At 46.6% G+C, this 15312-nt stretch overlaps 1 protein-coding gene across 8 annotated transcripts in view; it reads left to right on the top strand.

Annotated features, from left to right (window-relative positions):
• The window catches only part of NRXN3 (neurexin 3), a 1505977-nt gene that overhangs the window by 343174 nt on the left and 1147491 nt on the right, over positions 1-15312 (top strand). The window contains exon 2 of one of the 8 annotated variants that reach the window (XM_039537770.1): positions 3163-3304. The exons of the other annotated variants lie outside the window; for them this stretch is intronic. Within the exon in view, the coding sequence (XP_039393704.1) occupies positions 3262-3304 (43 nt within the window). The 5' untranslated portion in view covers positions 3163-3261. The remainder of the gene's footprint in view (positions 1-3162; positions 3305-15312) is intronic. 8 annotated transcript variants of the gene reach the window in all.

The following is a 15312-nucleotide window of genomic DNA, read 5'->3' as shown; positions in this document are numbered from 1 at the left end:
ACCATCACGATAGATCCAGGATGTCCAGTGTATGCATTATTGCTTGAACCATGAACCAAGAGATTCTGAGAGATGCAGAATATGAGCAAGTGGCAGGAATTATAGTTGGGCAGGGCCGGCTTTAGGCTGATTCCCCTGATTCCTCTGCATCGGGCCCCGTGCCTAAGAAGGCCCTGCGCCCTAAAGAAGAGCACCTAACTTTTTAATTTTTACTCTCCTGGTGGTGGTCCGGGTCTTCAGCAGCACTTCGGCAGTGGGTCCTTCACTCGCTCCGGGTCTTCGGCGGCATTTTGGTGGCGGGTCCTTCAGTGCCGCGGAAGACCCGGAGCGAGTGAAGGATCTGCCGCCGAAGTGCCGCGGAAGACCCGGAGCGAGTGAAGGACCCACTGCCGAAGTGCCGCTGAAGACCCGGACCGCTGCTGGGTATTCGAATCGGGCCCCGCACTTCCTAAATCCGGCCCTGTCATTGGGTATACCTGAACCACAATGGCCAATGACCTGTTCAAGCCCAATTCACAGGGAGCCAGTAACTGCATTTAGAGCACCCAGGATCATGAGATTATCATGTGGAGGGACCATGTATAGTAGAGATTCCAATTGATCGTAGAAATGATCTTTGACTAAATCAACTGATTCCTCTGTTGGCACATAAACTAGTATGACAGCAAGGTGGCCGTGCCAATGTTTAAAATGTGTAATAAGTGAAGAAGACATTGGTGTCCAAGTTATCAAGGAGGACTTGGCCTCACCTCGTATTAGTAATGCTACCCTATATAAGTGATTGGGACCACCGTAATACAGAAGTAATGAATCTTCCACCTTGTGTCATCTGTGATCTATCAACCTTGCCTCTGTTAAGCCAGCCATTGATATGCCAAGATGGTCTATTTCACGTGAGATAGTGACCTGATGACCACGCCTGTCAAGAGTTGCAACATTCCAGGTTGCAATTTTAATGGATTGGTGGAGGCCCTAGCTAATATTGAGTACGTTGCCACAGTATACTGCAGATGTGCCTGCCAACATCAGAGGATGCGTGTGCCAGGGGGAGCTTTGGCATGAACCTGTCACATCTGCGCCGGGGGAAGACCACACCGGCCGGGCATCTGCAGCTGCGAGTAGGGCAAGGGCTTTAACCCTGGTGCTGAGCGCTAAGTTTTTCATGCTGATCAAAAGCAAGAGCGAATGATTGTCCCCAAAAATACTTCATCCCACTGGGATGAGACAGAGGTGCAGTAACACAAACCTTTTTTCCTAGTTTACTGGTACTGGCTTCATGCTGTGCGACCCGAGCCATTGACTCTTTTTCTTGGCGACTTCCTTCACTTCAGGTAGTTAGGTGCAGCTGCTGCCCTGAGTCTTTGCTGCCTGTGTTAGCCATCGTTTGCAGGGTTCTCGTTGGACCTGTCCACCTTGCATAATGCCCAAGGTGATATTTCAGACCAGCCTACATTGCTGATGGCATAGTGCCAACGAGCAATCCCCTATTTCAGATGTTACATCCCTCCACCACAATGAGGTACAGGTCGGGCTCTGGGGGATATGCTGGATCTGAAATCATTTCTGGGAATTCAAATCCCGTTACAAAGAGTAGAGGCTGCTTGTACAGGATTTCCCAGCTGGCTGGGAAATGGGGTGAGAGAGCCTGTCACAGTGACATTTCCTATCTGATGTCCAGATGCTTCTGAATTTGACTGCTTAGCCGTATGGGATTTTGCTATCCCCTGGCAGTGGGCCTGGCATCAGGCAGAGGTTTTACACTGGCTTGAGCAGCAGACTTCCCTTTATTTCCTTGTACTATTGTTGTTTTATGAGGGAAGCCGCCTGGGAGTTACATGTCTCCCAAAGAATCCAACTGTGATTTATGAATTGGCCATCAGCAGTTATTATGCCATCCACTGCATGCATCCATTCTAATAAATTCCCTGCATCTTCCTTAGCAGCTTGTTGTACTCCCATTTATTGATACCATGGTCTTAACAAAAGTGGCACATCAATTATAGTAATTGCATTCAGCGTCACTGGACGCAGGGTCTGAGGACAAGCAGTGGAAGCTTGGCTGATGATTATGGGCTATCAGGAGGACCCAGAGAGATGGGGACACAGGTTAAGTTGATGCCCAGGTGGATTTCCCTAGGCCCCTTCTGGTCCTTTTAAAAAAATACAAAAAATAAAGAGAAGGGGGAAGATTAATTGTGATTGCAGCCCAGACTGATCCTGCCTGCTGAGCACCCTGGTCTTATATTATTTTCCAGTCTTGGGTTTTAATCAGTTTTGGTGCAATTTTTACAAAATGAAAAGAAAAAAATAAAATGTTTTAGTGGTTGTAGCAGTGGACTGAGAGCCAGAACTCCTGGAGCCTATTCCTGGTTCTGCCACTGACCCACTATGTGACTTCAGGCAAGCCATTTAACCTCTCCGTGACTCAGTTTTCCCATTTTTACCTGGGAATAAAACTGCTGTACACCAGATCCTGAGGTGGAAGGTGATAAAAGTGCGACATACTGGTATTTCTGCCTTTTTTTCAAGTGAAATTTTCAAGTTTCCCTAAACAATATACATGTCCATAAAAATAATTTTAGACAGATAGGCTAACATTTCCCCTCCCTACACCTTTGTGCAGTGTGTTGCAGACAGTTTGACTGAAAGCCACCCACCCAGAGGTGGATGCAACATTTTCAGTAAATAGTTCTGTGCCTAAATTTTATCTGCAAACCCGTGATTTAAGCCTACATGTGTAAAGTGCTTTGGGAGTCCTTTGAGATGAATGGGGGTGGAGTAATTGAATATAGGATGATTTCCTGTGTTTTGTGGATATTTTAGTGAATTTTATACTGATCATTCTTGTCCTTTCATTTCTATTGCCGAGACTTGGGGCTTTTTTCCTGATGTAAAATAAATAAAGGAGAGTCCTGCCTAGACTCTGCCATATCTCCCCTCCAAGCAAAATGGTGCTTACATTCGTTCATACGATGACACCCGCCTTCCTACAGCATGAGATTTGCTTCAGCAGATCAGACTATTATTTCCATTGAGTACAATATCCTGCCACTAGCTGTGGACAATACCTGATGCTTCAGGAGAAGGCATAATAAACCTCTACAATGCAAGTGGCTGATCACATAATACAGCTGAGCTTCCTTTGTCTCATTTTCTCTCCAGTAGGTGCCTGCTCCGTCACGTGATTTGATTTGCCAACAGTGCCACAGATTCAATTTTGAGGTAGAACTGCATGGTGGAGTCAGGTTTGGAATAGCAGAGATGTTGCAGGGGCACCGAACCAGACATGCAAGGGGTGCTGCAGGTCAGGACTGAGTTTCAGGGTTAACATGACACAGCAGTGTGAACGGAATTCTACTTGATGTGGTTCAGATTTAGATGATGGAAACCTCTGACTTGGGTTATCCAGATAACAACAAAAGCCAAAGTATTCTTTGCTCTGCAGTGGTCTTCATTATCCTTCCTCCATGTGATTGAATTAATAGTGCTCTCTGAAATATTCCATTGTGGATTAAATTCCTCCCTTCTCCCACTCCTCCTGTTTTTACTCTTATTTTTATTCATCTGTGAATTTATTCCCAATTCTGTCTGCAAAATGATCATTTAGTACACGAGCAATATGCTGATTTCCTCTTAATGGTTATTGCACTTTGTTTATAAACTGGGAATTAATTTGGCTTTTCTGGGTCCCCTAGTGCCTCTGTATTTAATGGATTACACAGACCAGATATACTTGACTAATGAACAATAAAAATAGTAGATAGACAAAGAAGTGATGGCCCCAGCTGTCCCTTTTCCCTGTCAGTGCTCTGAGGAACCTCCCCCTTTCTCCCCTTGAAACCCACTGTCATTTGCAGATAAGGATTCCTGCATTGTTTAGTGGTTAGAGAAGGGGGGATGGGTTGTTAGTCTCCTGGGTCTGCCACTGACTTACTCTGTGACCTTGACCTCTTTGTATTACAGAATAATTGCAGTCAGAGATAGAAAAGCCCTAATAGGTCCAGTCTGATCCATCTCACTGCCATAGCAATTGTACTCTGCTATTATACTATTGCACTGGTATTTCACCAAGCCTACCTTTAAATGTCCCAAGCATTGGGGCATCTAGCACTTACCTTGGGAGATACATTTAATAGATCTCCCAGTTTGGAAGATCTCCTGGAACCACCCTATAGAATTTCACTGCCTCTGTGGTGTATACCCCCTTCCTATAGTTATAAAGCATGTTATTGTGGCCTCATTTGGTTGTTGCTGGGCCATGCAAGACATTTTTAACTCATTCAATCTTTCCTCATAAATCAGCCCTTCTGCTGAAATGAGCTTCAGCTCATCCAGCTGTATCCTGGGGTTAATAATGCTGACCCACTTCACAAAGAGGTGGTGATACTGAAAAAATGATTTTAAAATGCATTGAGATTCTCAGATGGAAGACAATGAAAGCAGGCAAAGGATTTTTATTAGTAGCGTTCATGTATTTCTGTATTAGTCCCAAAGGGCAAAACGCTCAGTCCACAAAGGAACTTAGACCTTGGGATTCTGAGCATTCCAACACCTAACTTTTAGGCACCTAGAAATTACAGGAACACCACTGTGATTCACAAAGTCTGAGGTTAGATGTGTAGGCTTCCTATACAATGAATGGGGAGAGATAGGGGCCTCAGAATGGGATCCACAAAAGCCTGCATGGTAGGCAGGGGGTTGCCCAGCTAGCCAATGGGAGATGTCAGCGAGAGAGGTGTGTCCTAAGCTCCACCCCCTCACAGAGTTTGGCACCTACATTTGGGTGGAGGAAGGTGTCTACCTCTGCTTGTGATCTGCAGGCAGGAACCCCTTCTCTGGAGTCTGGCAGCTTTGGCCCCTAGGTTCTATCTTCTGAGAATGAGTTAAGTGCCTGCCTGATTCCACACAAAATAGCTGGAGGAGGACAACGTACCACCCCTCTTATAACTTTTAGCCCAGAGGTTAGGACGCTCACCTGAGGGGTGGAAGACCCAGGTTCAATTCCCCTCTCTGCCTGAAGGAGAAAAAGAACTTGAACAGGGTTCTCCCATCTCTCAAGAGAGTGCTCTAACTACTGTACAATGGGATATTTTGATGTGGGGTTCTCTCAGTTTCTCTGTTGAAGCTGTTCTACTGTGGATAAATAATTAGTCACATGGGGAAGGAAGAGAGAGAGATACTCTATAGCCTGATGGTTAGGGCACTCACGAGGGAGGAGGTAGACCCAGGGTCCAGTCCTCCTGCTCCAGTGATTATTTAATTGTAACATTGTCTGCAGATGAGACTGAGGGAGCCCAATAACAGCATACCCCTCAGCTCATATCACTGCCTCCTCTTCCAGCCAGATTTTGAATGAGACCCAATCTGGTAGGCAGCCTTTGAGCACACCTACTGGATCAGACTCTATGAGTGAGATAGAGTGAGGAACGTCTGCCTTCCCATGGTTTGTGAATCACACTAAGGCTTAGGTGGGAGAGGCATAAGAACAGAAGAATTGCCATTCCAGGTCAAATAAATAGTCTGTTTAGCCCAGTATCCTATCTTCTGCCAGATGCTGCAGAAGGAATGAACAGAACAGAGCAATTATTGAGTGATCCATCCCCTGTTGTCCAGTCCCAGCATCTGGTGATCAGAGGCTTAGGGACACCCAGAGCATGGGATTACATCCCTGACCATCTTGGTTAATAGCTCCTATCCTCCAGGAACGTATTTAATTAATTTTTGAACCCAGTTATATTTTTGGCCATCACAACATCGCCTGGCAATGAGTTCCACAGGTTGACTTTGAGTTGTGTACGAAGTACTTCCTTATGTTTGTTTTTAAGCCTACTGCCTATTAATTTCATTGGGTGACCCCTGGTTTTTGTGTTATGTGAAGCAATAAATAACACTTCCCTATTCACTTTCTCCAACCCATTCATGACTGTATGGACCTGTAACAGGGTAGACTAGGCCCAGAGGCTCCCTGCTGGATTCCTTATGGTCCTGCCACACTTGTCCCAGGAAAAAAAGCAGTAGAGAGGTCCTCCAGGCTAGAGTGGCTGTGGAGAAGCAACCAATGAAAGAGATTGCAGGGAGCAGCTATCAGGGCTGCCCAGAAGCGGGGGCAAGTGGGGCAATTTGCCCCAGGCCCTGCAGGGGCCCCCCATGAGAATATAGTATTCTATAGTATTACAACTTTTTTTATGAAAGGGGCCCCTGAAATTGCTTTGCCCCAGGCTCCCTGAATCCTCTGGGCAGCCCTGGCAGCCATCAGGGCCCAGGAGGGCCATATAAAAAGGAGCTGCAGTGCTGTAGATAGGCAGTTCCTTGCTGGAGCTAGAGGAATATAGATGATGGTCCTGGATGGCCAAAGTAAACTACAGCACCATGGACAGCTCAGTGTGGGCAGGGACCCTGGGAGCGACCAAGCGCTCCTGGCTAGCTGCTGGGCCTGAATATAGAGGAGCCCTGAGGTAAAGGTAAAGCTTTGAAGGTTGGGGCTTTGGGGAAGTGGCCCAGGGAACTGAAAGTAGTTTTGTTAAAGGGAGATGGCGGCCCATGGCTGCTATTCTTAGGGTCCCTGGGCTGGGCCTGAGAGTAGTGGGCAGGCCTGGGTTCCCTCTCCCCGCCACCATAGCCCACTGGGGAAGTGGCCTGCAGTTGGACAGCGATACATCCCCAGAAGGGGAACTGAATTGTTGGAGAGCTGGTGCCAGAACAGACCAAGAGGGTGAAACCATTGCTTCTAGGGATGAAGCCCTGGGGGTATGGCCCAAAACCAAGGCTAGGGCTGTTTAAAGATTGCAGACACACCTGACCAGAAGGGGTGCTTGTGAGAGGTGGGTGCCGTGCCATCGCAAGACCTGTGTCATATCTCCCCCCCCCGCTTAGTTGTCCTTTTTCTAAGTTGAACAGTCCCAATGTTTGTAATTTCTCTTCATATGGAAGCTGTTCCATCCCCCTAATTGTTTTTGTTGCCTTTCTCTTCCCTTGTCCAATTCTAATATAAATATCCAGATGCCTAGAGTTAGGTAGCAGTGTGCATGCCCAAAGGCAACAATTTAGGTGTCTAGGAAACTGTTACAGCAGCAAGTTAGACACCTATGGGTTAGGTGGCAGTTGAGTAGGGGTTTAGTGGATCACAGGGGAGCCTAAAATGGGGACTTAGCTATCTAAGTCTGGGTTTCTGGCACCTAAGTAGCTTGATGGATCTGGTCCGAAACTACCATGGCACAGAGAAGTAATGGTGGCAGTGTGAAGTTTGTGTCATCAGATCAGTCTATCATGCACTTATTACCTTGGTATCCAAGAACTTTACGAGAATTTCTTCATGGATAAGGATGGGTGAGTTCATTTTGATTTAGTATGGACCAACCTGAATGCCAATCCAGCCAAAGAGTTTTGAGAAAGTTCTGATCACCTTTTCCTATACTTTGATTTTTACACTTCTTGGTTCCAGCAGTGGCCAGAAACAACAAAATATCAAGTGAGGGACTATATCTGTGGTATTTCTGGTATGACTGGAAGCAGAAATGTGGTGAGAGAACCTGTTCTTACTAGGTTTCAAGCCCAAGTGCTGCACACTGAATGGGTCAAAGAGTTAGAGGCGGTTTAGAAAACTGGCCTCTGCACCTGTGAGGTTCTTTTCTCCCTTCATTGACCAGTGTCATGATGTCCTCAGTTATCCCAAAGTAAATCTATGATTCTATTCTAATATTCTATGAAATCTGAGATGAATTATTTGTCCTGCAGAGCCAGTCACACAAGATGCAGGGAAAACCTGTGGGTCACATTCATGAATTGTAGGATGGACTAAGTACCTATGTGTTGGTTTTGCCTTTCAGTCCCTGACAATTGGAAAGTGTTTATATCAGAGCCCACGGGCTGGAATTGATGAGTGAAACACTCTGCATCTCCCAGAGCAAAGCAAATATCTGTGCAGCACTCACAACACTTGCTGATCCAGGGAGCAAGATACCAGTGGCCAGATTCTGAGCTCAGTTACATTGGTCTCTCCATTAACTTTAATGGAATTACTCCAGATTTACACCAAGGTAACTGAGATCAGAATCTGGCTCCAGGACTGTGAATCCCAGATGAGTTTCCTGCAAGGTAGGGCAAAGTAGTAACACACCACTCATTGGGATGACCTTAGATTTTGGAGCGCTCTCTTTGAATGCTCATAGGACATGTGTTGCGCACAGGAAAGGAGAGGTGGAGGAGCTGGAGGGAGAGGCGAGTGCAGAAGGAGGAAACATACCAAATCTTAGATTGCTTAGAAAGAGATGGTAGGCAAGACTGGCTTGGAAGGCAAGCCCCATGGAAAATTCACTACTGGCTCTCCTTGCCTTTTCTGAGCTATTACCTTCTTTCCTTTCTCTTGTCCTTACAGATAAATATTATGCAGGAAGGTGAAAGATGGTGGGAGACCTCCTGACTTCTCCCCCGCTAAGAACCTGCAGTACTACATGAGCCTTGGCAGAGGAGGCCAGCAGGGTTCCTAGGTGCATGTGAACATATATTTACTGGAGAACAGTTAGTACTAGAAACACAGGGCTGGTTTCCTTGTCTTCAGGGAATGTTTGACATTATCTCTTTCTGTGTCGTCCTTGGTCACTTTTGGAGGTGTTTGAATCCGCCAGCTTGTAGAGTTTGTGCTGAGTTAAGCAAACTGAGTGGTTAACACTGCAATAACCAATGACAATGCTGGAAGAAAGAGACGTCCCACACAAACTGATGTCTCCCTCCTCCACTGAGCATTTCTAGATCCACAGAAATTTCTTAGGCAGAATCATGACTCAGCTACTGGTTCTTCCCCATAAGCAGTCTGTGCCTGCACTCTTGCCTGTGTCATTGTTGGGGCACTGGGGCAGTGGTGCAGTGGATTGAAGGGGAGAGATGGAGGGACACAGAGCTACCTTTTATCTCTAGCTGGAGGGATATATATATGTATATAGTTAGCAGCCAGTTTAATAACTGCTTGTGAGATTAGTGCACAAGTTCTCAAACTGTGGGTTGGGATCCCAAAGTGGATCGCAACCCTGTTTTAATGGGGTTGCCAAGGCTGGCTTAGACTTGCTGGGGCCCAGGGCCAAAGCCTGAGCCCCATTCCCTGAGGCCAAAGCCGAAACCCTTGGGTTTCAGCCCTGGGCGGCGGGGATCAGGTTACAGGCCCCCCGGCTAGGGCTGAAGCCCTTAGGCTTGGGGGCCCCCCTGCACCAGGGGTGGTGGGGCTCAGGTGGGCTGAGGCTTCAGTCCCCCCTCCTGGGGTCATGTAGTAGTTTTTGTTGTCGGAAAGCGGGTCACAGTGCAATGAAGTTTGAGAATCCCTGGATTAGAGTCAGGGGTTTTGGGAATCTCTGGGAAGAACTTGTGCAAAGCTAGTCTGTAAAAATGCCCCTTAGCTAGTTAGTTTCCTAGGGTAATAACACTGTTCCTTTGCCTGGGAAGAGTATCTCTGCCAGCAATATTACTGCTAAAAATGGAAGGGGAAGAACACCACATTCCCAAAATATGCCCTTCCCACTGTTCCTTTCAGCCCTGTATATTGTTCAAAGAGAAAACAGTTTGTTTGAGTTTTGCATATTGCTCACCTTGGGCAGCTAAGTTAGATGGGTCAGTTTCCTTCAGGCCTGGTTTGTTTCACTTGTGTTGGTTTTCCTGCAGTAGTCCAGGGCTGTTGTGTCTGGGTCCCCACCATGAAAGGGAAGGTTCAAATCCTACATTTAAACTACAGTAACTCCTCACTTAACATTGCAGTTATGTTCCTGAAAAATGTGACTTTAAGCAAAATGATGTTAAGCGAATCCAATTTCCCTATAAGAATTAATGTAAATGAGGGGGTTAGGTTCCAAGGAAATATTTTTCACCAGTCAAAAGACTATATATTATATACACACACACACACACAGTATAAATTTTAAACAAACCATTTAATACTGGTACACACTGATGATGATTGTGAAGCTTGGTTGAGATGGAGGAGTCGGAGGGTGGGATATTTCCCAGGGAATGCCTTACTGCTAAATGATGAACTAGCAATTGGCTGAGCCCTCAAGGGTTAACTCTCACACTCTATAAGGCAGCAGGAATGGAGGGAGGGGAGATAGCCTGGCAGACAGAGACACACACCATGTGTGTGAGAGAAATGCACATTTCCCCATTAAGTACGCTGACCCTACACTGCCTTGTTAATTAGATCAGCTTGCTGAGACCACAGCTGCTGCAAGCTCTGTCCGTCCTGAGCTCTGTTGTGTGTCCCTCCTGCTCTTTGGAAGATGGGGTAAGCGGGGTGCAGGAGCAGGGGGGAGGGGGACACCCTGACATTAGCCCCCTGTTCCTCTCCTGCCCCCGCACAGCAAGCAGGAGTCTCAGGGAGCAGCTCCAAGGCAGAGGGCAGGAGCAGCACATGGCAGTGGGGGAAGGGACAGCTGAACTGCTGATTGATAGCCTGCTGGGCAGGGAACAGCTGCTGCACAGGGAACTTAGGGGAGCGGAATGCTGATAGGGGGGCTACCAGTCCACCCTGGTTCCAAGCCCCAGCTAGCTGCAACGGGCTGCTCTTCCTGGAAGCAGTGGACAAAGCAGGTGGCTGCCAAACGATGTTAGAAGGGAGCATTGCACAACTTTAAATAAGCATGTTCCCTAATTGATCAGCAATGTAACAACGAAACAACGTTAACCAGGGACTTTAAGTGAGGAGTTACTGTACTTTATAGTGTCCCCTTAAGAAGTTTATATGAACATGTGATTATATGTGTCTATAGACACGTCCTTACTTTCTAAAGGGATACTTAAGACTAGTTTACAATATGGACATCTTCATCTGTCTAGCTCTCCACATTCCTACAAATACCTCCACACTTTGGATGAACTTTTTCTGAACTCCTATAATCAAATGTTGCCAATAATATTTAAAATAAACTCAACAAAATCTCTAGATCTGAACACCCCTGAACTTTGTGGAATTTGAAATCCATATACTAGATCTCAGTCCTGCAGCTTGAGCCCATCTCTGTATGACCAGCATATAATAGTCTGATTTACTGCATGGCCTCTCTTTAGGGGACAAATCTTGGAGCCATCTCCAAGCAAGCACATGAGATGGTGAGAAGGTGACTGAATGCACAGTCCTTAGTTTCTTTCTCTACTGCGGAGCTCAAGCTCAGGACCACAAGGCTGCTAAGCACGTACCATCACACTGCAAAGTCTGATGAGGGAACAGCTGCTAATACCCCACCACTAGAAGCTACACTCACTGACTCAGTGGGGTCTGATCACTAGCAGTAGACTGCTGATAGGATACCACCATGTATAATGTTTCTTGTTTCTGTCCCACCCCTTGTCTGAGCAACTAATTGCTAGGCCTGTTGCTCCCCAGACCCCCAGAGACCAAGTTTCTGCCTCCTCGGCTGGTTCCTGCTTCATGGTCTTGCTGTCTTGCCTTATTCCTGGTTCCTGCTTCCACACCCTGACACCAGCTTTGACGCTTAGTGTGATTTCTGACTGTAGATCGATCTTTGACCCCCTGGTGGGATTTCTGACCATAACAACAACTCTATCTTGGCTCTGACCACTGGGACTCATGGTTGAATCTCTGGACTGAGTATGGACAGTACTCGAGCTCTGGCCCTACCTTCACCCTAAGGGCCTGTGAGTCTGCAGGAGCAGATTGTTGCCCTTTAGGCAGAGAACCATAAACTGAGGGACCAAGTATGACAGCTGCAGATTGGAAATTGCTCTTTGCAGGAACAAGCTACAACATTCTGAGTAGCTCAAGGTAACCACTTGGCTTCCTCTATGACACTGGCTTGTGGGACTGGTCCCCGGGTTCCTCTGCTGGAGAGAGAGCATTGTACCTGCAGTAAGGTTGTATCCAGGTTTTGAAAGGAGTTTGCATCCAACTCCTAGATGTCTGGTCAAATGAATCCACCACACATCACCTTCAGATGTGTGGTCAATCGGAATGGGTCAGCCAGGTGCTTGAACAATACCTGTGCTGCTTCCTGAGCCACTGTCAAAACAACTGAGTTGTTACTCTCACTTGCCGAATTTGCTTATAACTGTGCAGAACATGTCTCCATCTGATAATTGCTTCTACTCCAACTATAGTTTTCATCCTCATTTGCACCCCTCTATCCCCTCATCCACAATGGTTCCTGCTGCCTGTGACTGGTACAGACCATCCGTGAAACTCTAGCTAAAAGAGCACCTGAAAGCAGCGAAGATGCCCTACACATGCTATACTGGCAAACACCACCAAGAAGCCCCGCCTCTAAAGGTAGGTCATATAGTGTAGCTGACAAAAGTATACCTACGGACCATCTGACCTGTGACAAATTAGATCATTAGAATGGGCCCTTTCATTATTACTTGGAAGATCAATCTGGTGGTGATTGAATTACAGCTCTCTTGATCCTGGAAGATCCACCCAGTTACTCATGTCTCCTTCCTGAAGCCTTTCCTTGACAATTCATTCTCCGGCTACTGTATACCGCCTTCAGCCCTGGTTCAAGTTCAGGACTATGAGTACCTCATCTACAACATTCTGGACTCTCAAATGCATAGAGGAACTTTGTACATCTGATGGATTGGGGGCAGGGATTGATTATGGGCTAAAAAATGCTCTTGGGAGCCAGCTCATCATTTGCATGCCCCTGCAAAAGTATGTGCCTTCTACCGGAATCATCCTGAGCACCTGGCCCTGGAGTGCCTGGGGATAGCCCTTGGAGGAGGAGTGGTGGCAGGTGCCATACATCTTAGAACCTGTCCTACAGGGCTGCTGAAGGAGGCCTACCTTCTCTGCCACCACACTGCCAGGTCTGACAAGGGAACTGCTGCACCAGAAGCTAAACCCACTGACTCAGTGGGGTCAGATGACTAGAAGCAGACTCTTGATAGGACACTACCAGGCATAACACCTTCTGTCCCTGACCCACCCCTTGTCCGAGCAAGGTCTGTTCTGCCCAGACCTCCTGAGACCAAGTCACTGCCTGCCCACCTGGTGCCTGCTCACCTAGCTTCTGTTACCATGCCTCCTCACCCTGACCTCAGTTGCTGACTCTGGGTGTGACCCTTGATCTGACTTCTGGCTCCAACTCTGGCTTTGACCTTTGGTGGGATTTCTGACTACTATCCCAATTCTACTCCTGGCTCTGACCACTAGGTCAGACATCACACTTTACAGGCCCTAACATTTCCTCTCTCTTTCGAATGTTCAGAGAGTCCTGACTACTCGATGGGACTTGAGAAAGATGGGGAAGGGTTGGTTTTTTTAAATATCTATTTAGTGACGAAGTTTTACCAGGTTTACAAATAATTTCCATATAGATTTCAGGAACAAAATAGTATCACTGCACAATGTTGCTCTAAACAAAAAAGAAGCTCATAGTTGTAATGATTATAATCATCAAATCTGTATTTAACTGGGTGTTACCATACTACAGAGTGAGTGAGCCCCTTTACACCATTCAGGATGTGTTGTGGGGATAGGTTGTTTTTAAACTGTTGGAAGAGCAAACTGGTGATGGTGATAGACCCCCATGGTACCATTTCTGTCATGGTAGCCTCTCTTGCAGAGATGAAATAGCCTTTCAAGTCACCACTGAAAAAAATTAAAACAAAGAAAGCCAAGACTGGTCTGTTTGCACCATCTAGATGGTTTTGAAATTTTCGGGCCTGTGTAGGTCCCACTACTATGGGCCAGAGAAGTTTTGGCAGAGCTGTCTATAGGTGTGTCTACATTGCAATTAAAAAACCACAGCCTTATGCTACTATTCCTGGGTCAACAACCTCCTCTGTTGCAATGGCTGCGTATACATCCCTGACAGAGCCAGCTCAGACTCTGGGTAAGGGGCTGTTTCCTGGCAGTGTAGACGTTTGGGCTGGAGCCTGGGCTCCAGGGCCCTGCAAAAGGGAAAGTCCCAGAGCTTGGTCTGCAGCCTGAGCTCAAACATCTACAGGACAATTAAACAGCCTCTTAGCCAGAGCCTGAGTCAGCCATTGTCTAATTGCAGTGTAGACATACCCTATGGGGTCCAGATGTGGGATTGTGAGGGAAGGGGTTGGGGGGTCATCGTGAGGTGCACTGTCAGAGCTATGTGGAGGTCTCAGGATTAGTATAGTGGCGGTATCTAGCAGCTGGATTGAGGGGTGTGAGCAGAGCTGCATGTGAGAAGCGTCCTGTTTACTGGCCTACCCTTTAGTCATGTGTAGCTCTAGCCACTGTTAGGAGTCTCATACTTTCACGAGTGATTTAAAAACTCTCCAATATATATTGCCTGTGACTTCTTCTGCTGCCCACCGTTGGAGCCTCTTCACTAACTAATAGTCATATCCCAGACAATAATAGTCGTATCTCAGTCGAGGGTGAAAATGGAGGTAATGATCACATACCGTGCACTCATGGTAAATGAAGCTGAGCATGTCAACTTTCAGAGGATCAGGGAGATCGTAGTTGCCTCTTTGTCTCCCAACCCAGCTCCTGGCTTCTCATTACCCGTGACTGTGCTGCCCACTATCACACAAACTCTCTTATGCAGCATGACAGAATTATCCAGCATTCAAAGCATTACTTATGGGCCTTGTAATCTGCTTGCAGAGAGGATGCAGATGCCAGAACCAGCTAGGTTGAATCTATTTTACAGTTGAAAGGGATAAACCCCCCACCAGACACACATTTAGGCTAAATATTTATTATAAATACACCTGTCACACTTGGGCCAAGAAACATTATCAGTAAATCCCAGCACCAGCCACCTGTCAGAGACATGGATGAGGCTGGAGGCTGTGCATATACCACAGGAATAAGGTGGCAGGCTTTAAAAAAGTCAGTGGTCAAATAGTTTTCTAATCTTTGCAATAATAAGCTCCTTTTAATCACTCAGTTAGGTTCTACACATGCTTTCAGGCGTTTAGACTAGATGATGTAGTGGTCCCTTCTGGCCTTAACATCTGTGAATCTGCCTCTCCCCTCCACAAATAAATCATCACTAGTGACCAGCAATGAGTCATAATAATATACCCTTCACTTATCTACAAAACACCTTTCACCTGAGTATTTCAGGACCTCACCACCACTCAGTGGGAAGGTGATAATGAAATTATCCCCTTTTTGTAGGTGAGGGATATGAGACACATAGAGAGGAAGTGGCATGCCCAAGGCCACACAGTGAGTCAGTGGCAGAGATGGGAATAGACTCCAGATCTCCTGGTTCCCAGACCTGTGTTTTTTCCTCACTGTGTATAATCACTCTTCAAAATAATCAAATTGCTCTCTTTCTCCTCTATTCCACATGTGCATGGTCAATAAATCCCAACTGGTGTTTTGTG

This window comes from Mauremys reevesii, linkage group 4, assembly GCF_016161935.1.
Source record: "Mauremys reevesii isolate NIE-2019 linkage group 4, ASM1616193v1, whole genome shotgun sequence".
NCBI lineage: Eukaryota > Metazoa > Chordata > Testudines > Geoemydidae > Mauremys > Mauremys reevesii.
This window is presented reverse-complemented; position numbering and strand designations above follow the sequence as displayed.